Here is a 24,355-nt window from a genome sequence, read left to right as displayed (position 1 = left end):
CACAGTCGCAGCCACATTCAGGACCTCCTGTGTCTATTCATTCAAGAGCTTCCAGGATGCCTCCTGCGTGCCCCACACTGTTCTTATAAGGCCAGCAACACGCTTCTTACCTGACAGGAGGGAGGCCTGAAGTGCAGGGAGGTGAAAGTTTAGTAAGCAGTCCCGTTCACTCAGCTGTTCAGTGGCAGAGCTGAGATTCCAGCTCAGGTCAAGTTGAATTTTTGTGTGTGAGGATGACTTTGCAGACATGCTTACATAAGAAAGGGAGATTTCACAGGGTGACTGAACCGTGCACAGCGTTTCTTGAATCGAATCTGTGTGCAGGTAATAGGGTGCTGGGCGTCTGTTGTTTATAAGGCCACACCCAGGAGTGTGTGTAGTCTGGAAGAGGAGACAGGTAGAGATGGGGTAATTGGCTTGTTGGTGTGTATATGTGTGCGTGTGTGCATATCTACATGAAAAGAGTGGGTACGTCCAGAAGCAGCCCCAGTGAAGCACTGACGGAGCTCTGGAGGGTCCTGTGCGTGTGGACCCCAGTGACTTGCTAACCTGAAGACTCTTCCAGAAGGTGCCGGTCAGACACTGTCAGTTTACATTGCTCGGCCTGAGGCATGTATTATATTTTAATTTATTGAACTTTATTTCTATAACCCCTCCACACGGTGTTTTGTCTAGAGGAACCCCTGTCTGGATATATTGTTATAGTAGATTCACGGTGCCACCTATTCTTACGGCATTGCCACCACATTAGGGGAACAGCCTCTTGTTACAAAGAACAAATCCTGAGAGGTGCATCAGAGCAGGTGCTGCAAGCCCAGGCATGACGTGGAGGTGGCGGGGGCGGGTTGGGGAGCCTTTCAGTGGAGGGCACGTATAATTCCATGGTCCCTTGCCTGGCAGAAACCACTCATTCCCCTGAAGTTTTTCTCCAAGACCACCAGAAAGAGATGCCTTTCTGGAAAAGTCTGACGCTTTCTGGGTATGGCGCTGTTACTGGGAGTCAGAGGTGACCTTTTCTGGCTGTGTCCGTGAACCCCATCTGAGAGGGGTCTGCCATGTGAAGCTGGTATCTGGTCAGGGCAGGAGACCGAGCCATGCCTCCTGATTCAGGGGAAGAGGTTTTTAATTCTTTTGCCTAGACACTTGAATTTGAAATTACATGTTTTGTTACACGTAATTTTGGAATACTCCAGAAAGGACTCTCCTACACAGTATTCCAAAATAATTTCACTACATTTTTTTTATCATCATCATTATTTTTTTTTTACAATTTATTTATTTATTTTTGGCTGTGCTGGGTCTTCATTGCTTCCTGGGCTTTTCTCTAGTTGTGGTGAGTGGGGGCTACTCTCTAGCTGCAGCTTCTTATTGTGGTGGCTCCTCAGGGCATGTGGGCTTCAGTAGTTGCGGTGGATGAGCTCAGTGGTTGTGGCTCCCGGGCTCTAGAGCAGAGGCGGTGCACAGGGTTAGTTGTTCTGTGGCACCCGTGGCATGGGATCTTCCCGGATCAGGGACTGAACCCACATCTCCTGCATCGGCAGGTGGATTCCTTACCACTGATTCCTTACCACCAGGAAAGCCCTCACCACATTAAGTTTGAAGCATGGGTTACCATCTGGTTGGTTTTGCATGATTTACTTTTGTAAGCAGACCTCCCAGTGGTCTTCCAGGTACATACACATCCCCAGCAAACTCCTTTTGCTTATGTAGCGTCTCAAGGAGCCAGTGGAGTCACGACTTAGTCTCCCCTGCACACCTACAGACAGATCTTCCCAGCCTTGGGTTGGGTACCTAAATATTTGAACCCCATGCTCTACAGCCAGTTTTCTTCACTTCTCTTTTGTGAGCTTTCAGCATCTCTTAAAGGTTATGTCTGAAGACTTCGCAGTTGCAAAGCCATCTCTCTCTCTGAAACCTGGAGCCCTCTATCCCCCACTTCCCCATGCGTCCTGCTCCCACTCTGTCCTCAGGGGTAAGCAGACCTGGGGTCGTTCATCTGTGCGTATCTATAAGCTTGACTCTCTGTACACATTTATTGCGTGAGTGAGTGAGTGAATGAATGCACGCACGCATGCATGCAGTGAGCATTCTCTCGGAGAATTCGTAAACTCTTAGCCAGTCATGGAATTTCCCCACAGCCAGCTTTTAGAGGCCTGAAAATATTTTTGATATTTATCTCTTTAAGGAATATGTCAGAAAAACTCAGCGCCAACCACTGTTTCTCAACTGATTTCCTGAACGTGTGATAAGAAGCACGATTCCTTGGGGGAGATAACCCGTTCAGGTTAAATTCTTGTGGAATTCCTTATAGCCCTGTGTTGTTCAGCTAAGATGTAGCAAGAATGTAAATAGCTAGGTACTTTTTGACCTACCTCAAATATTTGCCGATGTAAAACATTTTGTCCTCATACCAAACACACACACACACAACAACCCCAGCCCTGGGTTATGAATATGAGGACTGCGAGTTGCAGCTGTGTCTTGTGTGGCCAACCTGTAGACCAAGAGAAATTTTAAGAACAATAATAAGGTAAGAAAAGGGCCAAAGCTCAACTTGAGATGCTAGGAAATAAATAGATGTATATTTGCCATATATGGTAATGAAGAAGTCCGAGCAGACGCTCTTGGCATTTATGGACTTCTCAATGATTCATCAGCAGGACTGAGAGCTCCAGCCAAGAGATATAGAATTTGTTAAACTGTATCTCTTTCCTGAATTGTTTTGCTACAAAGAAGCCATGCTGTGTGTTCAAAAGAAATTCCCAGGACTGTGTCAAAGTTAGTGTTTGGTAACAGGCCTGAGAAAGAGGCATTCCAAAAGCATTTGGAAGCCATTCATTTACCAGAGGAGAATCACCCTCTAAGCATTAGCCATTTTTCTAGATTTTGTCGACTCAGGTTTGTCAGAAACGGAGGGGTCTGGGCTTTCTTTGCCCAGCTGCTCGTGTATACGCCCTTCCTGCTGGTCATCTGTTAAAGAGGTAGATGTTAATCCATGGCTCCATCTCCAGGACGGGATTACAAACGTCCGTACCTCCTCCCAGCCCTCGGTTTCTGAGCTGCGCCTGGTTCCTGCCGTCCAGGCCCACAGCACAGCTCCCGGCAGCAGCCCGAGCTCCCTGGACTCCTCAGCAGGCCACTGCTCCTGCCCCTGTAGGAGCTCCCTGACCGCATCCCAGACAGCAAGCGTGAGGGACAGACACTGGCTGTCCCTCCGCTCCCGCAGCACTGTCATCTTGTCCCATGCCAGCCACCCCATCCCACCCCGGACATCCCATGAAATGTGCTAATTTTGAAATGACTCGTATGCTTAGGAACTGTAAAGTTAGGTGTACCAAGAAGATGTCGTTTTAGACACAGTCCTTGAGCTGTGCAGACTAACCAGAGGGAGAGAGTCAGTGGGTGAAATCATCTTTGGACCTTGAGGCCACAGCTTTTTTTTTTTTTTTTTTTGGGCACAGAATTCTATAGGAGGCATAGCAGAAAAATATATTTGTTTGTTTAAGGAAGCTACCTATAGATGGCTGGAGAAATATAGAAAGGAAAGCTATCTTAGAAGTTCAAAGAGTTGTTTTTATATACATTTTGTGGCTGAACCATGCAGCATGCAGGATCTTAGTTTCCCAACCAGGAATCGAACCCATGCCCCTTGAAGTGAAAGCATGGATTCTTAACCACCAAACTGCCAGGGGAGTTCCATCAAGGCCACAGCTTAATCAGCAGAATGGGCAGCTCTCCTCTCCTCCCTGCCCTCACCAGGCATCATCACCCTCAGGCCTGACCTCTGGGGTCCCTGAGGGCCTGCTGGATAAGCCTGGGTGGAACTAAGGAGGTGCCTCTTCAGTGCCCTTGCTGGACTTCCTTTGCTGGAGTGACGTCAGGTCCCCTCCCTGGAGCATGCCAGCCTGCCATTCGGGATGCCGAAGCGCACGTGCCAGGAAGCCCCCAGGGAGCATCTCTGTGCTCTGGTAGCTTGTATTTCTCCTCAATTGCTAGGTTGGGGTAATCCCTTGGGAAGCCTCTGAGCATCTTGAAACATCAAGCCTGATTCCAAAGGTTTAAATTCCCCCATTGCCACTGAGTCACATGTTCCTTAGACTTGGTTTTCAGCCATATGATATAAATAATTCCATTTAGAAATTAAGAAATTATGGTCTGCATTTCATATACCCATGGCTCTGTAGTATTTTCCAAAAAGAAAAAAATGCATGTGAAAATTATAAGATCCCTGTTTGTATCCCTTGTCTGTGGGGCCTTCTGGTTGCCCAGGCGTCACCAGGAACCTTGTTCTGCTGCTAAAGCCCAGGACTCTGTGGCTGAAAGATCCTGTCCCTGTTTCCATTTATGCGTCTGCATGAGTGTCTGAGGAAACATTTAGAGTGTGCCCTGCATCTGCAAGTAGATTTTCCCATCGTGTATTTTTAATTATTCCTCTGAGCGACTCTGTGAAGCAAGTAAATATTAATTTTAAAAAAATATGTACTGATTATTAAGCCAAGACAAAGGTATATCTCTTCTGTGCTGCTTAGTTTTAGGTAAGCTCGTTGCACACAAGTGATGAATAAGCTTGAAGTAAGGCCTTCAGGTGGGGAGACAAAGAAAACTGAGATCAGAACTGGAAAAGAGTAGGTTTACAATCTGATTTTTTTTAAAATTGAAATATAGTTGATTTACAATGTTGTGTTAACTTCTGCTGTGCAGCAAAGTGATGCAGGTATATGCATTCTTTTTGAAACATTCTTTTCCATTATGGTTTATGACAGAATATTGAATATAATTCCCTGTGCTATACAGTAGGACCTTATTGTTCATCCATTCTGTATGCAATCTGATTTTATATCATTTTTTATCTTCTTGGTGATATCTGTCTTTGTTTTATGATTTGCCTGCTGAGTCCAGGGTCTGTGGTGAAGTTGGAGGGGGGTGGGTTGAGGGGGGCTGTTCTGCCCCTTTGGTGCTGGTTTGAGATGATGTTTTAAGTGTCCCCAGTACTGTCTGAGATCTGAGACTTCATATTCTGATTACAAAAAGTATGAATGTTCATTACAGAAATTTGCATATAGCATAAAGAAGATAGTAATAAATCACCTGTAATCCAAGACATAAATGTTAGCATTTTTGCTTTAGATCTTTCTAATCTTTTTAGGTTCATAAATATTACATATGTTAAAACAATAGAGATTATTCTGTATGTGCCATTTGTAGCATGGTTCCCCCCACCACCAGCACCATAGTATTATATTTTATATAAATGAAAAAATGTAAAGCATATGATGGACCAGTATGCTTCCTGCTAATATTTGTTGTACTTATGAAATAATTCTCCTTTGGAGATCTATGTCTAGTTTAGCTATGCATTAGCAGGTACCATATTTATTTTCTTTATGAGTTGTGCACAGGCTGAAATAATGCCCGGCCTTTTGCTTGGCCACGTAGACAGCACTGTGTCAGGGATTCTGCCATCACAGAGCCACAGCAGGCAGGGGGGTAACCCCGTTGCTGTGTAGACCTTAAAGTGATCTTACTTTTTCGAACTATCACTCGGTTTCCATCCTTAATTTTAAAAAACAACACTCTTGAGGTTAAAAGGATACAATTTACTTAAAGCCAAGGAAGTGAAAAATAAACCATAATCCCACTCAACCCACCATTTAACACTGATGTAGTTCTCACCATCCTTTTCCAAACACCTACAGATGTGCATTATTCATTTTTACAGCGTGGGGATCAAACTGTAAACCCGTCTTGTAGTCTGTGGCTTCTTTCCCCCTCGCTTCTCCCCATTTCACCTCTAATCATCCTCCAGATCCTCAGGGGCCCCTTCCTCTGTCCTGCAGGAAGTGCCCACAGCCACAGCCGGGCCTGCGTCATAAGTCTGCCCACAGTGCTGTGTGCCTCCTCTTCATGTGCTGACCACGTGAAGTGCCCTCCCCCTGCTCGACAGGCACCCTACGAGGCACAGGGACCCACTGGTTTTGCTCATGACCGAAGGAGCACCTGGAGCAGTGTCTGAGAGCCTATAATAGCTGCTCAACAAATACTTGTTGAACAGATGGCAGGCATATGTGTTACTCCATGACATTAGCTGTCCTCTGAAAAATAATTTTACCAGCTACCTAATGTGCCACTTACAGGGCTTCCCTGGTGGCTTGGGCGGTAAAGAATCTGCCTGCAATGTAGGAGACCTAGGTCGGGAAGATTCCCCTGGAGAAGAGAATGGCTACCCACTCCAGTATTCTTGCCTGGGAAATCCCATGGACAGAGGAGCCTGGCAGGCTACAGGCTCCATGGGGTTGCAAAGAGTCAGACATGACTGAGCAACTCACACACACAACATGCCACCGTATTGCTTTACAAAAGTTTATTTAGTAAGTAACCTCCTACTGTTGGCATCTACATTATTTCTTATTTTTCTGTCTTCCAAACACATGCTAAGCATTCTTGTACGTAGATCTCTGCCTGCATCTCTGATCTTCCTGATCAGTGAATTCCTAGAAGTAGAAGCACTTGTGAAGGTTTAATCTGTATTCTACTCCAACATAGCCCATTTGTCTCCATGTCAGTAGGGCTGAAGATCCAGAGTAAATGACACAGTCGGGGAGAGGGATGCAGGGCAGTGGGAGTCACACTTCCTTTGGAGATTCCCAGGGTAAAAAGGCATCTTGGGCACGTCCCGTCTGGCACATGGATCCCCTTGGCAGCAGGTCCCATGAAGGGTCACTGTGGTGCTGTGTCTGGGAAGAGCTTCTGTTATTCACTCATTCTGTCCACAGGGTTCACAGTGTCTCCTCTGGGCCTGGCACCATTAGTAGCCCCAGGAATGCAGTCAGAGTGTGTGTGAATGGAGTCAACAGTCTACTGCAGGGGACCTTCCCTGGTGGTTCAGTGGCTTAGCCTCTGTGCTCCCAATGCAGGGGGCTCAGGTTCAATCTCTGGTAAGGGAACTAAGATCCTGTGTGCCACAACTGAGATCGAAGATCCCTTGTGCAACAACTAAAACCCAGCACACCAAATAAATAAATCAATATTTTTTAAGTTAAAAAAAAAAAAAGTCTTCCAGATATCTATCTAGACTTGGTTCTCACTCGAACTAGGAGGTAAGCCCCAGGAGGACAGGGACCACAACCAGCTCATTCACAGCATGGAGTAAATGCTCAGATAGGTTTGTAATAGATTATGTGTATAATATGTAGTTCTTCTCTTTGACAAACTCAAAAACTGTTGATGTTCAGATCCATAAACAAATCTCAGCAGTATTTTTAAAGTTCTGAATAAAATGTAAGGTTTAGAAACAAGCATTTATGCAGAAAGCAACCTGGAAGAATATTTTGAAATCAGGCCAGTCAGATGTAATTAGAGAATCAGAGGGACCTGAGGTGGCCTCCTTCTGGGCCCCACCTCTGAACCCCTGGCCACCAAAAATCCCGCAGGAAGTCCCTGCGCCACCAACAGGCACGATGCCAGCCTAGGCCAGGAGAGCCAGATGCCGCAAGATGCAGGGGAGGGCCCAGAAGTGCCTGGCTGTCCCAGCTGCTGCACGGAACTCAGCCAGTCATCCGTGGGTCCACAGCCTTGACCTCTGGACGAGGAGCCATTCTCTGCTCTCAGACTAGAAAACCTTAAAGCTGCCATTTCCAGACATCTTGATCTCTTAATACTGAGGATTCCCAGAGAGCTTTCGTGTCTGTGTGCATATTGACCAGTAGTGACCATGTTAGAGATTCAAAAAAGACCTGTTTAAAACCCAGGACGTCACACGCGCACGTGCCATCTCTTCAGGGTGATGACCTCACCCGGCACATAGTGTCTGGAGAACTCCACCATTCAGCTCTGTGAGAATGACACTGGAAAAGGAAAACGGCAAAAATAGTTTTTACCTCAGGCACCCCTGGAAGAGTCTGAAGGAGAAGCCAGGAGTCCCAGACCCCACTCTTAGGAGTGTTCAGGCTCTGCTGTATCGCTGAGCTGAGACCACGTGCTACCTTCAAACCAGGACCTCCGTGTATCTCAAATCTGTGTCCTAGCCTCCGTCCTCAGCCTCCGTCACCTTTGGGCCAGGTTCAGGCATCACCGATCTGATAAACCTGCCCCTGTTCATCATCCAGCGAGTTCCCCCACCACTTGCTGTTGCCGAGGAGCTCAGGGATCCTCCCCTCCGCCTGGCTCCTTGGGTCTCCCTCCATCCTCTGCCCGTGGGTGCCCTCAGCTGGCCCTTGCCGCTCGTGCCAGGAGCCCTCCACTCAAGCCGTGCACAAGCTCCCCTCCACTCAGCCCCACACAGCTAGGCCTTCCCATTACACAGTTTTATTAGGCACTGTGCTGAAGGCACATTCATCAGTATTAGAGCTTTTCTGCCAAGATACAGAACATGTTTTAAATGGAGCAAAGAAATTTAAATGGGAAGAAATTATAGCATGAGTGAGTTTATCCCTTTCAAGATAATCTTATTTAATAACCAAAAACTCACAAAGATGTGCATTCTATCCAGCTACAAAGGCAGCGTGGCAGGTTATATATTGTGGTAATTACATGTTTGGGGTTTCATTCCTGCTTTAAACTCGATTTCTATTATCTCAGAAAAATCAACCATTGTAGAAAAGGACTATTCATTTATTTCATTGCTGGGTGGCCCATACACTGTAAAAATAGGTCAAGAACAGTAATCTAAATTGACTGCTGATAAATAATTAAAGCTAATGGAATTTTCTCAAATCTGTGAACTAAAATCTTCGAGAAATTGCCAGGACATACTGTCTGCTGTTGTATAGAAAGATATTTTTTATTTAACACTTCAGTTTAAATGCCATTTAAAATTACTCTCTTCTATCACAAAGACTGGAAGGAGCCTGTGTACATCTATAAAAGTAACCAGAAGTAGGGTGCTCTATTGAGAGCCCCATGACTCATCTTCGGATGATGAGATGGGAAGCGAAGGTTTCAGGATCCTGGAACAAAGAGAAACTTCTCTTTTCACTGAACTGCATCTTACAATGAGTTCTACAGTCTGTGGGTCACACAATATATATGGTCTTGCTTGAATAGCTCCATACCTGGCATGTGCTCCTGTGTACATGATAAAGGGAGAATTCAGCCATCTTCAGTGACACAAGTACCAAGAACTATCTTTCTTTTGTAGATAATTGTGATTCTCTCATTGGTGCCAAGACTTTATAAAAATACACTTGACGAGTATGCTGAGAGATTATTTTTGAAAGAGATGGCTTATCAATAAAGCAGATTGTTATATTACAGTCAATAAGAATAGCCCTAGACATGACACACTGGTGGGTTCTCCTTTATTAACGAGGACTGTTCAGCTGTCAGCAGGGTATTTTAGAATCCCAAGGACATCAGAGTGAAGAGTCAGTAGCCACATGCTTTTAAACAATATGTCTTCAGCGTTTTGGATTTAAGTTGTAGAAAGAGGGTCATTTTCTCCTTTCAGTTGAATTAAATGTTTTGGTTGAAAAAAAATCACCTATTTACTACTACTACTTTTTAGCAAAGTTGCAGTTGTTAAACTGCACTACCTATAGCTAATAGTGTATTTACAATGTTTTAATGTATTTATTAATGATGGATCCTATTTCTGAAATTAAACTTTTTTGCATTTCTCTTTATGAAAACACCATGTATGGAAATTTCTTGATTTAAAAAGAAACTACCCCATTCAAATAGTCCCATCTGGCATCTCTATAATCTGTGTATCTAGTGTCTAGAATCTGACTATTTGTGCTTCACATTGTAAAGCTCTTTAGAACCTTTATTCTGGGGTAGCCAAGGTTACCGGAAGACACAGTGGGTATTGTCCCATGGCCATTAGGAGGGTCCCGTTCCTCCTCTCTTCTTCTCTAGAACTTTGTTCCAATATGACTGACGTCTTTTGCGGTGCTCCTCATATACAATGCAAGTCATGGGAGCAGATGGCGTTAGAGACACTGGTGGGGACTTGGAGCAACACTGTCTGTCCCAAACGGGAGAGAAACAAGGGACCGTGGAGAGAGGACTCTGGGCAGGAAGGCTCTGCTGAGGTTTGTCAGACAGCAGAGGGGAGAGTAGCGCTTGGTCCAGAGTAGCCTGTGGGAAGGGGATGAGCTGAGCCCTCAGATAACCTGCAGGGCTCCATCCCCAGGCCCTCAAGAGGAAGGCTCAGCCATCTGCGCTCCCTTGGTCGACCCAGGGCTGTGGGAAACTGCTTCTCCGACCTCCCACTAAAACAACGCATTATTAAGCAAGTCCATGCAATTGCCTTGAATCTGATTTTTTTTTTTTTTTTTGAGTGAATTATTTACCAACAGACTGCTTCTAGTAATGACGTTATTTGTGCTCAGGACAGCTTCCCTCTGAACGTCAGCATTCCATCTGGGAGAAAGAGAGTGGCCTTGGGAGGAGGAGCCATGTGGCCAGGACACCACAGGTCTCCTACCTGGGGCAGGAGATTGGACCAGACAACCCCAGATTTCCAGGTTAACCTGATGAAGTATACAGTTATTTAGCTGCTTGGCTGTATTATAACTTAAGAGCGACAGTCCCTCACCCCTCATTTCCCTCATTTCCTCTCTGTCTATTCTTTGTGATCGGTCAGTTGAAGGCGTCCAAAGAGTGAAATATGGTGCCTTGAAAAGCTTTCCTATTTCAGACGTACATGAGAAAAGGTGAAGAATGCATTGAACCCACCCTCCATCTATAATAATCATCCACTCAACACACACTTATGTCATCCTTATGGTCCCGCATTATCCGCTCCCCACCCCCCCACCATTGAATTATCTTGAAACAAAAATCTTATTTCATCCATAAACATTTTGGTATGTATCTCTAAAAGACAACAGCCCTTTAAAAAAAAACAGCTGCACTAACTAAAATGTAGACCATGTCAATTAAAAATAAACAACTCGGGATCTATTTTAACTTCAGTTAATCTTGTGATCATCTCTTATCAGTTTTATAATGCATACACTTTAATACATTTCACCATGTTCAAATCAGAGTGAGGATGCAAATCAATGACATCACAGTTGAATAAGCAGCATTTTTTCTCTTTCTGCGGTATAACAGAACCTCTTACATTTGACAGTACCAAGGTTAGTGAAAATAAGCTATATTATACAATGATTTTCTTTGAATAAACACCTAAAACACTTTCAAGTCAGAATTTCCTTACTTTGAAACCTGAGTAATGAGGAGGGATTAGTGAACTCATCTGGAGATATTTTCAGCCCTGGGTGGGTGTGTAGCGCAGAACCTCTTCATTGAGAAACACTTCCTAGGGTTTAAAATCCTGGCTAGGCTTATATTTTCTTGGGCTCCAAAATCACTGTGGACGGTGACTGCAGCCATGAAATTAAAAGACGCTTGCTCCTTGGAACAAAAGCTGTGACAAACCTAGACAGTGTATTAAAAAGCAGAGATATCACTTTGCTGACAAAGGTCCATATAGTCAAAACTATGGTTTTTCAAGTTGTCATATACAGATGTGAGAATTGGACTATAAAGAATTGATGAAGAATTGATGCTTTCTAATTGTGGTGCTGGAGAAGACTCTCGAGAGTGCCTTGGACTGCAAGGAGATAAACCAGTCAGTCCTAAAGGAAATCAACCCTGAATATTCATTGGAAGGACTGATGCTGAAGCTGAAGCTCCAGTACTTTGGCCACCTGATATGAAGAGCCAACTCACTGAAAAAAACTCGATGCTAGGAAAGATTGAGGGCAGGAGAAGGGGGCAACAGAGATTGAAACAGTTGGATGGCATCAATGACTCACTGGAATGAGTTTTCGCAAACTCCAGGAGATAGTGAAGGACAGGAACCCTGGCATGCTGTAGTGCGTGGGGTCACAAAGTTAGGCACGACTGAGTGACTGAGCAACAGCACACAACAGGCTTATGTTTTTGCCTGGCCCTTGTCAACTGTTAAACTCCTTTCCCTACCTGGATGCAGTGCAGGAAATGTGAGCCAAAACCCCGGAAACAGAAAAGGCTGAGGGCTACCCCGGGCTGAGGTGGTTCTGAAACAGAAGCCAAAGGGATGCAGCCACTTCTGAGGATGCTGCTGGTTCCCTAGCGGCTGCTGTATCCACACCAGGTCAGGTGGCTGGCAACCACAGGGGAGCCAGAGAAGGGGCCCTTTAACACCTATCCTCCACTCTGTGCCTGGTGCTCTTGGGGAAACCCTGTTGTCACCACAGGAGGCAGGACCCCACTTCTGGTCCATGCCACCGAGCACAAGGTGTCACTGAGACAGCAGCTAGATGGTTCAGAGCCTTCAACATAGGCAGAGTCGCTCAAGAGAAAACACACCTGAGTTACAGAGAAGCAAAGGGGAAAGGGCGTTGTAAAATTGAGAAAAACATCCTGGAAAATCTGGAGTTTCGAATCTTCAGGAACTGGAGATCGTTTATGACTTGGATGATGCATTTGTGATTCACAGCCTCCTTTTGTTTACACGTGCGTCCTGGCTGTTCCCTTTCATCTGCTGTTCTTTCAAAGCTAAACAGCTTTGTCCTGGCACCATTCTTTGCAAGATTCAGAGGTCGGCCCCGGGGTAGCCCCCGGCTGAGTCCACAGTGTAAGGATTCTGTGACACTGGCCCTGGCATCGAGTGTCAGTGTGGACAGGAGAAGTGTGATGCAAGCTGGGGGTGCCAGGCCCCAGAGAGGGAAGAGAGCCTCCCAGAGACCACTCAAGTGCTCAGAATGGGCAGAAAGTCAAAGATTCAGACCATCTGGATTCAGGGACTGTGTGTCTTGTGTCTCTCGCTGACACCTCACAGGTGTGACTGAAAGCTGCGTGGTGATTTTGTCATTTTATTTCTGTTTTGCTTTTAAGTCAGACCGGTTTCTCCAGCGATAGTCATTAGATAGAAAATTCCTCAATGGCATTTTGCTGTTCAGTTTTCTGATCTAAAAAAAACAGAACTGTGAATCAGTGGTTTGAAGAATAATGAAAATCCTTTTCACATAGAAGCATCTCTTGATAAACATCACTTATTATTTGCAACATGCTCAGGGGAGAGAAGGTTGCAACGCAGTTCTCTGGCTTTGCCAACAGACATCCGATATTAATAATCTCGAGGGCATTGCTCTCTGCGTGTTAAGATGTTTGCTGCTTTCTGTTCGATAAATGATGCAGAACTAAAGAAAATTTGAAACAGTGCTGAAAAACTGTTGCAGAATTAAGTGTCATGAGGCTAAAAACTTTGGGGACCTTCTATTAATTCCCTAATTCTCTTTCATGCCAGTGTGCTGTTGATCGGCCTGGACCCCTTTTTCTTCAGTTTGCGGTGGCAGAGAAGGGCATGTGGCTGCCTGTGATGACCAGGGGTGACAGAGCCTATAGTTTCTGGTGCCGTCCAGACAGTAAAGTCCACCCTGTGCTCAAAGGACAGTGCATCGCGTCATGTCCTCATTAACCCGTGACAGAGCCGCCCATGGATCAGAAGTCAACATCCTGGGTTCTGGGTCCTTAGTTTGGTCCTAAACCAGGTGATATTTGGAGGTAGCTGTGTTGGTTAAGGAATTTCTCAGACTGCCTCCCCCCTTGGCAAAAAAAAAAATGGGAATAGGTGATTATTTTTTAGCTGGTGACTCGAAATACATCACTTTGTGTGTATATGGTTGTGAATATTTAGTGCCTTTTTTTTTTTTTTTTGTCCTCTACTGTATTCCGATAGATGTGTGTGCTTGAGTACAAACACATGCAGCTTTAGTATGTTTAACAGGTTGTTTTAGCAGGTCTGTCAGGAGACACTAATATGCCCAAAGACATGATTTCTGAAATATATGGGCTGGTTAAGACCAGGGGCAACAGAGAGCAGTTTAGTTTATTTACTATCGTTATGAGCAGCATGACTCTTTCACCTGCCATGCTGGAGTCCTCTGGAAACACTTCTGCCATCTCCTGAGCTTGTCAAGGCTGGTGTTCCCTGTAGGCTGGCCGCCTGTGCAGGCTGGCAGGGCTTGGGGCAGTCCTGGCACAAGCCTCATAAGAAACACTGTAGGCTGAGCACCAGGGCTCCTGGTACCTGTACCCAAAGCCACCATCCACCCCCAGGAGCTCTCCGTCCTCCTCTCTACACAGGGTCTCAAATGCCTTGGCACCACCAGCTCTCACAGGCCATGACCCCATCCAGCCTCACCATTTCCTTTCCGAGTCTGGGCCTTTTCATTACAAGCCTTCTGAATGGTCCCTGTGTACCTACACCCCACCCCCTCACTGTGTTGCTATCCATGTGGCCTCCGGCTGTCATACTTGTACCACACCCAGCCAAGGTGATTCCTTTATTAGTCTCCATGTGGTCCCCTGGAGAGAGCTCTGGGTTCATATCCTGACTCTTCCCCAGTGTGCAACCTTGGATACGCCTCCTTCCCCTTCTGAGCCTCAGGCATCCCCATCCATGACATGTGGGTACCAGTCCCTTTGGTTGGCAGAGTGACTGTGGAAAGCAATGAATGCCCTGTATCTGAAGCCCCTCACTAACATAGGCTCTCTCCAAGTGGTAACTCGTTAACTTCCACCTGCAACCCCCTTCCCTGTGGGGCTCCCCAAACCCCATCCCCCTCCTTCCTCCCCACACAATCCCTGCAGCCTCTCCCTCACACCCGCATCACCCTCAGCCCCCTGCAGGTCAGTTTCCAGCCCAAGACTCTACTCAGCTGCACTCAGCACTACCTGGACATTCCACCGAGTGGTGTTCTCAGGCCTGGTGTCTGTGACAAGATTCAATACAAATACCTCTTCCCTCTTGATACAACCTCCTCTCAATCTGTGTTCTCCTGATTCTCCTACTTCTGATTCTTGATCTTCACCTCTCCCTCTGGCTGTCGGGGAGCGAGGGGTCCACCAACCTTGACCCTCCACCTCCTGCCACCAGGGCAAGCCCCAATCAGCTCATGCAAGTGCATCCCTCAGCCCCCAGCTGCCTGATGTGGTGGCCACTGGCCACACTTGGCCACAAGGGCCCACCTGAAATGCTGCTGGTCAAAATGGAGATGTGGGCGGGAATGCACCCCAGGTTTCAAAGACTTAATATCAACAAAGGATGTAAACTATCTTGGATTTTTGTATTGATTACATAGGAAATGATACTATCTTGGATATATTGGGTGAAGTGAAACCGAAATTGATTTCATCTGTGTCTTTTTGCGTTTTGAACGTGGCTGTAGAATGTCTTAAGTCACACAGGTAGCTGGCACTCTGTTGGTGTTGGCAGCACTGGCCTGGGAGGCGGAGCCCAGCCTCAGAGGCTCACGTCTGTCTCCCATGAATAGTGCTCGGAAATAGCAGCTGAAATACAGGATGGTGACCCAGGTCCATTTCAGATACAAACAAATCAAAGCTACATTATAATATCCTATTTTGTTCTAAGCGAACTATCTTAGGCTGACACTAGCAAAAACTTGTGTCAAAATGAGGTGTATCTAACCAGAACTCAGAGGAAATAAATCCTAGTTGCATTCTTAAGTGAGTTCTCTCTCTTTTAAAAAATCTATTTGGCCGCACCAGGCCTTAGTTGCGGCATGCAACGGTCGCTCATTGCTGCACTGGAACTCTTAGTCGCAGCGTGTGGGATCTAATTCCTTGATCAGGGATTGAACCCAAGTGCCCTGCATTAAGAGCACAAAATCTTAGCCACTGGACCACCAGGGAAGTCCTGAGTGAGTTCTTCTAAGCTAAGGGGCACGGTTGGCGTGATTTGTGTTGTAGGAGGGAGGCGATGATCCAGGAGAGGCATCAGGATTGCTTTATGTGACAGAAAACAGCACTGAACTCTTAGGAGACCTTAACGAATGTTTCCCTTCTCTTTTCTCCTCCAATGGCTCTTCCTGACCCACCTTCTCGCCCCAGGATTTGCGCAAGCAGGTAGCACCGCTACTGAAGAGCTTCCAAGGCGAGGTAAGCGTTTGGGTTTCTTTTACGTCCCCTGTTAGAGCCACCTTCCCATTCATCACGCTTTCTTCCTATTCTCATCATGTAAGCGCCACTGGCGCAAGGTGCTTACTCAGAGGCAGCCTCCCCAGCCACACCAACCCATCATCCTCAAAGTGATGTTTCCACTGAGTCCGCCATTAAAGCCCACGTGGGAGGGGAGGGCGGGGTTCAGGATGTCAGAAGGGGAAGCGGAATCTGGGGGGCAGCAGCCGGCATGTCACACATCCCCCAGCGGAGTGGGCTTGTTCCCACCCCCGCCTCGGAGCTCACAGGTCTCCTGAGCTGTTCTGAGGCTCCCACCCCAAGGCTCCCTGTGCAGAAGGACGTGGTGCGTCGGCCTGGTGCCTTGGTGCACAGCCCCGGCAGGGGGAGAGGAGCTTCACAGGCAGAAGCCACAGGGGTGGTTTGGGGCTTGGTAGAAGGAACGTTGTCTAAGGAATCCTTCCAGAGAAGGGTCAGCAAGGTGGCAGGTGGGCGGCCGGTCACCTGAGACCTGTGCACCCTGAATGCTGCTCATGCACCAAGGAGGCAGGTGGTCCAAGTGGGTGACACGCCAGCTCCGCCTCCACTGTCTGTGTGGACACTTGGTGAATTTCAGAAAACCAGAAATGGTGTTCATGTGGGGGAATTATTCCCTCTCTGCCCCTCCAGTGGGAATGATAGTATTGTAATATTTGTGAGGACAGTTCCCAACCTTTTGGCACCAGGGACCAGTTTCACGGATGACAATTTTTCCATGGACCAGGATGGGGGAGATGGTTTCATGATAATTCAGTCAAATTATATTTATTGTGACTTTATTATTATTACATCACCTCCATCTCAGATCATCAGGCATTAGATCCTGGAGGTTGGGGACCCCTGCTCTAAAGAACCCATGCTGATGGGATCTCAGAAATCTTGTGTTCCTGCAACTTCCCAACTCTCAGAGAGCCTGGGGAAGGGGCAGGATTTGGGGAGGTGAGGGGGCGAGTTCAGGAGAGATGAGAGCAGGCAGGCAGATGGTCCCGCAGGAGACTGGGGAGCAGGAGACCAGGGCTGCCACTGGGAAGACTCTTCAGCACTCAGGTGACAAGAGAGGCTGCAGAGGAGATTGCAGGACAGCAAGGGACACACGTGGGAGCAGCAGCCACACTGCAGCTGTGGCGGCTGCAGATCTGAGAGCCAGGAAGACGGGGTCCTCTCCCTGTTGATAACTTCCTGCCGCAGGAAGCCGCCCCCCACCCCCGCCCCCGCCCTGTGCTTGGCTCCATGAGGCACAGAAGGACATCAGTAGCCCAGGTCTTGGAAGGACTTGAATTGCCCTTCCCTCAGAATTATATCTCCACACCCTCGTTGTCAGTAAAGCCGTCACCTTACGCCTGCCCACACGTGACCTGGTCTCTCCTACCTGTTCAGCAGCTTTTGTGAGACCCATCGGCTTAGTGTTTCTCTGGCTGAAATAGCTCAGGGTGCTCTTTCTGTTATTTGCTTGCATTTCCTTCCTTTCTGAATAATTTGCAATCTACATACAAGTATTAGTAGAAAGGCTGGGGATAATGAACAGCTGAGCCCTCTTTACCCAGACTCCTCACCTGTGAACGTCATGCCATGCTTGTGCCCTTCCACCACACCCCGCCCCTCCCCCCCACACACCTTGTGCTCAGCGTTTGAAAGTGAATTGCAGAGAGTGGAGGCGGTTATGCCCTTAGCTGCATGGGCATCTCCTAAATTCAAGGGCATTTCAAATGAAACTGAGTTTCTGTAACTGTCATACTTTAACCCTGTATATCACAGCTGGGAAAATACCATGAATTTCATAATATCTAATGTTCTACCCAAAATCATTTTTCCCCAGTTGCCCCCAAAATATCTTATAACTGCTCTGCATTACATTTAGGGGGTATTTGCATTTCTCCTTTAATATAGACACTCTCTCCATGCCCTCATCTTTGTTACTGACTTTTTTTTTTTTTAAAGAATCTAAGCCAGTTGTGTAGATTATCCCAGATTTTGATGAGGCAACGGATTTAGTTCTGGCAGTATAAATTACATTTAAAACGTCTGTGAGACATCTAGGCTTCCTATTTGCCTGATTTTTTTTTAAGGCTATTTGAAAAGTAAATATTTTTATAACACCCTTAATATCTACCAAGCCTCTGCTAATTGCTATATTTATATTAAACAATGTGTGCTTTCTAATAAGCTGATTTGAGTGGAGGGAGCTAAATCCTGCTTGTTTCTGAGCTTGCATAGGAGCAAGTAACTGCACGTGGGGACCACTCACGCAGACGGGGCCAGAGGCAGCGTGTCCTGGTGCTTAGATGGGCAAGATCCATTGGTATTTGAAAAAGCCACTTTCTCTGGTAACTACAGGCTTGTTCTCATACCCATCACTCTAGGGTCTGCTGCTACAAGTTTATTTATCAGATATATTCTTAGAGTTCATCCCAAGGTGTCTGAGCTCCCCCTGGGAGAAAGTACCAGGTTAGTGAAACGTGATCTTTGCCTCAGAATTTGTATAGATAGCTTTCTTTCTTGAGATCCCCAGAAGAAAAAAATAAAATAAAATAAAAATGAAGTTTTCCGACAGTGTGAAATTCACAGAGGCCTTTAGAGTACCGGCGAGAACACTCCTTTATTGTGTCATGGGAAATGCTAGCCTGGCCAGGGGGCTGCTTACACCGTTAGGTGTTTGTTCTCCTGTAAACCCAGACACCCTCCTTCCTGTGGTTTGTGGGACCCGCGTGACTCAGTAACTGCTCACCTTTCTAGAGTCCACTTACCTCTTCACTCCTGTCTCAGGATCAACGGCCCTCCCACATCTCCACCAGGCCCAGGCCCTCACTGACAGCCCCTGAGCCTTTGCACGGCTGACTTGCTTCCCAAAACACTCTGCATTTACCCTCTTTACCCAGCTTGCTTTCTCAAGGAGAGTCTTCCCTGAGCCCTAGAAGACAGGCCAGGTCCCACCTTGCCATGGGCTCCGAGCTTGTCTTCATGCCAGAGACCCACCTGCCATCTGTATCGGTTCCCCTCTCGTCTGTATAATGTGTGAAGGCAGCTGCTGTGTGCTGTCCTGTCCATCAGCCATTGTGTCCCCAGCAGCAACTGAGAACCAAAAAGTGTTTGGCCTCTCAGAGTGGTTACTGATAAGCTATGGAACAGCCAGGTTTCCTCGGAGGCAGTTTTAAAAGCACTTCGCCTCTGTCCTTTCTCCAGGATCTATTGCTGTTCATAAGGTGAGAGTGACCCCGGAAGGCACGCTTGAGAAATACCTTTAGAAGAAACTAGTAAATAATGATTTGTTAACCTTGATGGAAATGTTTGGGATCATATAGTCATGATGGTTATTCATAGTTGTTATAACAGAGTCATCAAGTTTAACTCATACTGAAATTATAGTTATTTATGGCTTTACCTAAATTTTGTGGCTTCCCTGGTGGCTCAGTGGTAAAGAATCTGCCTGCAATGCAGGAGACTCGTGTTCAATCCCTGAACCGGTTGGGAAGATCCCCTGGAGGAGGGCATGGCAACCCACCCCAGTACTCTTGCTTGGAGAATTCCGTGGACAGACGAGCCTGGTGATTTACAGTCCATAGGGCCACACAGAGTCAGACACGACTAAAAGCGACTCGGCAGCGGCAGCAGCATACCTAAATGTGGGGCTTCCCTGGTGGCTCAGACAGTAAAGAATCTGTCTGCACTGCAGGAAACCCAGGTTTGATCCCTGGGTCAGGAAGATCCCGTGGAGGAGGGAACGGCTACCCACTCTGGTATTCTTGCTTGGGAAATCCCATGGTCAGAGGAGCCTGGCAGACTACAGTCCATGGAGTTGCAAAGAGCTGGACACAGCTGAGCAACTAACACTTTCACTTTAATACCTAAATTTGTGTTTCATAAGCCCGGCTGGGCAGGGGTGGGGATAGGGGTATCAGTCCAGTTTAAGGCTTAGTTTAGTCCAGTAATTCAGATAGTCCCTTCAGTGAAGTGACGTTCACACTCTAAGAAAATGCTAAGTCTTCCAAATGGTCGGCCCCGGCTCCTTGCTCCTCTCCCTTAAGAAGGGTCTTCATACAGAGGTCTGGGGATAAGGAACTGGCTCAAAGCCCTACTTCTCTTGGCTGTAGGGGAGCTAGATACTTAACCCGTGTCCTCAGGGAGGAAACTCCACTTAAGAACTAACTTAGTTGCTTATACTAGAGGGGAAATAAAAGACTAAAAATGCATGTGCTTAGCATCCAGCTTAAAAAGTTATAAAAATGCAATAGAATAAACTCAAAGAAAAGTGGAAGAATGAAATTTTAAAATATAATTAACAATATTATATACATTAAAATGGACTTCCCTGGTGGCTCAGCTAGTCAAGAATCCCCCTGCAATGCGGGAGACCTGGGTTTGATCCCTGGGTTGGGAAAATCCCCTGGAGAAGAGAAAGGCTACCCACTCCAGTATTCTGACCTGGAGAGTTCCCTGGACTGTATAGTCCATGGGGTAGCTAAGAGTTAGACACGACTGAGCAACTTTCACTTTATAAATTAAATGAATGAAAAATAAAAAGACCCAAGAGAGAAGCAGCCCAAATGTTGATTTTTTGAAACAGACTACTACCAGAAACAAACCACTTTCCTAAATCAAGGAAAAAAACCGGTAAGTAATAAAAACAGGATAACTTCTCAGCTGCAGCACAGAGAGATTAAAGAGAAGATAAGGGACTATTATGATCTGTCTTATGCCAATAAATTTTAAAACCTAGACAAAATGGACAAATTTCTAGAATACTGTGATGTACCAAAGTTGATTTAAAAAGTAGAAACCCAAGTAGCCTTGTAACTTGCAGAAATATTCCCACAAGGCCTGGACAGTTTTATGGGAGAATCCTATCAACCATTCATAGAACTGTTCTGTTCTTTTACAAAATAGGAAAACTTCTTTTCCTTCAGAAAATAGAAAAAGAAAACACTTCCTAACTCACTTTATGAATCTAGCGTAGTAGCCCTTCATACCAAAACCAGACAAGAACAGTGTGAGAAAGGAAAAATTAAAGCTAGCCTTATTTATGAATAGATACACAGAAGTCTTTAAAAAGGTACTAGTAAGTTGACTCCATCAAGTTCCATGTATCCCAAGAATCTGTTTGGTTTAACAGAGTTATTGACAAGTTAACATCATTTGCAGATTAAAATGGAAAAATCTCAAGTATGACAGGAAAAGAATTTGGTATACTTCGACATCCATTCATGATTAAAAGCAAACAAACCAACCTACCAGCAAAGCAGGAACAGAGGGGAAGTTCCTTAACCTGGGAAAAGGTATTTATCAAAAGCTACGTCAATCATCATACTCATTGATGTTAAAAACATTCCCTATAAAATCAGGAACAAGACAAAAATGCCTACTATTACCACTTTTATTTAACATTGTACTGGAAGTCTTAGCTAGCATGGAAGACAAGAAAAAGAAATAAGTACAAATATTGGATCAGAAGAAATAAAACTGTCATTTTTCAAGTGAGTCTCAATTATTTAACAAGACTGCTAGATACAAAATCAATAGACAAAAGTAATTGCCTATCTCTGCATCAATAGCAAGCTGAAAAAGGATACTGTTGCAGATAGCAACAAAAAAGTAAAGGATACTTAGAAATAAATATAATAGTGCACAGGAACTCTTTCTGGAGAACAGTGTAATGTTCTTATTGAACAATATTAAGGAATATTTTAAATGTAGAGAGTTACGTTATTCAAGAATAGAAATTCCCACTATTATTAAAAACATTAAGGACTTCCCTGGTGGTCCAGTGGTTAAGACTTCACTCTAATGAAGGGGGTGTGGGTTTGATCTCTAGTTGGCAAGTTAAGATCCTACATGCCTCAGGGCCAAAAACACCAAAGCATAAAACAGAAGTGACATTGTAATAAATTCAATAAAGACTTTAAAAATGGTCCACGTCAAAAAATCTTAAGATGAAAAAAAGATCAATTTTCTCCAAATTGACAATAGAGAGTCATAGTAGTTTTGATCAAAATTTCAACAGTATTTCTTATGAAACTTAAAAGCTGATTCCAGAATTTACATATGCAAGAGCAAATGGTCAATAATGGTGAAACTGAAAGTCCATCAGTCATGTCCGACTCTTTGAGACCCCATGGACTATACAGTCCATGGAATTCTCCAGGCCAGAATACTGGAGTGGGTAGCCTTTCCCTTCTCCAGGGGATCTTCCCAACCCAGGGATCAAACCCAGGTCTCCCACATTGCAGGTGGATTCTTTACCAGCTTTGCCATAATGGAAGCCCAAGAATACTGGAGTGGGTAGCTTACCCCTTCTCCAGGGGTCTTCCCAACCCAGGAATTGAACCGGGGTCTCCTGCATTGCAGGTGAATTCTTTACCAACTGAGCTATGAGGGAGGCCCAATAATGATGAAGATAATAGTAAATAAGAATAAGACAGAGAATTTGCCCTACCATATTATCAGAGCTACAGTAATTGGCACTGCTGCTGCTGCTGCTGCAAAGTTGCTTCAGTCGTGTCCAACTCTGTGCGACCCCATAGATGGCAGCCCACCAGGCTCCGCCATCCCTGGGATTCTCCAGACAAGAACAAACACTGGAGTGGGTTGCCATTTCCTTCTCCAATGCATGAAAGTGAAAAGTGAAAGTGAAGTTGCTCAGTTGTGTCCGACTCTTAGCGACCCCATGGACTGTAGCCTACCAAGCTCCTCCGTCCATGGGATTTTCACAGGTATGGATAAATACACCCGTGGGACATAGTAAAGAAATCAGGAACTGACCTGTGCACATACGGAAGCCAAATATATTGCAGACATGGCACTGCAGATCAGTGAGGTAAGGGGGGGCTTTTCAATAAGTCTCCTTATTGAGGAGACTTACTGAAGGTCCTCTGACCTTTGGTTATCCTTATGGAATTAAATGAAATTGGATCCCTACCTCACATCATATGCAAACGCAAATTACAGATACAGACTTAAGGTAAAACTTTAAATCTTTTAGAAAAAAGTGTAGAATATGATGATTTGGGGCTATGGAGGATTTATTACGCAGAAAACCATAAAGAAAAACATTGTTACATTCAACTATATTAAAATTTTAAAGTAAAAGCTTCCTTTTTCTCTCCATGGAAAGATAGCCTAAATAAAGTGAAAGGTGAACCCCGGGCTGCTAGCTCAGTTTCATCGTTTTCGAACTAGGAAAGGGAAAAATGAAAATGAAGAATGAAAGACATTTTCATTATCTGTTGGGAACTTATCAGCACAAAAATTCAAACCTATCTGAACCTCTTTCATAATAAAAATCGAATGCCCCTGATGTGAATGTTGCCCCCTCGGGCCTACCGTGAACCAGTTCTATGGGGGGGTGTCCTTGGCCGCAGCTCACAAACCAGGAGGAGATAGTTGCCACACACATAGTTGACAAAGGAATAGTATTCAGGAAAAAAAAATATATATATTTATACATATATATATATATATATATTTAGTTTTACCCGTTAATAAGAAAAAGACACGAGACTTCCCTGGTGTTTGAGTGGTTAAGAATCCACCTGCCAATACAGGGGACACAGATTCAATCCCTGGTCTAGGGACTAGGGTCCTGCATGCCGGAGTTTTGAGGCCCAGGCACCGCAACTACTGAGCCTCCGCATTCTAGAGCCGGTGCTCAGCAACAAGAGAAGCCACCACAATTAGAGAGTAGTCCCCACTCACAGCAACCAGAGAAAGCTCTGGGTCAGCAAAGAAGAGCCCATGTGCCAAAAATAAATAAATAAAAATAAATTTTGACAAACAGGAAAAGGACGAACACACCAACAGGAAAATGGACAAAACATGAACAGCACTCTCAAAAGAGAAAAGCATTCAGTCAATGCACCTATGAAGAGATGCTTAACCATATAATCAGGAAAATGCAAATTAAAATCATTTTGTTGTTGTTGTTCAGTCGCCAAGTCGTGTCCACCTCTTTGTGACCCCATGGACCGCGGCACACATCGACTCTTTGTCGCATCAACTCTTCGTCACCCCGCCTTCTTTATTGTCCAGCTTTCACATCCGTACATGACTACTGGGAAGACCATGCTGCTGCTAAGTCGCTTCAGTCGTGTCCGACTCTGTGCGACCCCATAGACAGCAGCCCACCAGGCTCCCCCGTCCCTGGGATTCTCCAGGCAAGAACACTGGAGTGGGTTGCCATTTCCTTCTCCCAGTGCATGAAAGTGAAAAGGGAAAGTGAAGTCGCTCAGTCGTGTCTGACTCTTAGCGACTCCATGGACTGCAGCCTACCAGGTTCCTCCGTCCATGGGATTTTCCAGGCAAGAGTATTGGAGTGGGCTGCCATTGCCTTCTCCCATGGACCTTTGTTGGCAAAGTGATGTCTTTGCTTTTTAATGCTGTCTAGGTTTGTCATAGCTTTCTTGCCAAGGAGCAA

General features: G+C 45.5%; 1 protein-coding gene across 5 annotated transcripts in view; it reads left to right on the top strand.

Annotated features, from left to right (window-relative positions):
* CUX1 (cut like homeobox 1) overlaps positions 1-24,355 on the top strand; it is a 350,788-nt gene that overhangs the window by 147,406 nt on the left and 179,027 nt on the right. For all 5 annotated transcript variants that reach the window (XM_012104509.4, XM_004020987.5, XM_012104502.5 and 2 more), the window contains exon 3: positions 15,847-15,894. In XM_012104509.4, coding sequence (XP_011959899.2) covers positions 15,847-15,894 — 48 coding nt within the window. The remainder of the gene's footprint in view (positions 1-15,846; positions 15,895-24,355) is intronic.

The sequence above is a fragment of the Ovis aries genome, chromosome 24 (assembly GCF_016772045.2).
Source record: "Ovis aries strain OAR_USU_Benz2616 breed Rambouillet chromosome 24, ARS-UI_Ramb_v3.0, whole genome shotgun sequence".
Taxonomy (NCBI): domain Eukaryota; kingdom Metazoa; phylum Chordata; class Mammalia; order Artiodactyla; family Bovidae; genus Ovis; species Ovis aries.
The sequence above is the reverse complement of the archived record's forward strand: the minus strand, read 5'-3'. Positions and strand labels throughout refer to the sequence as shown.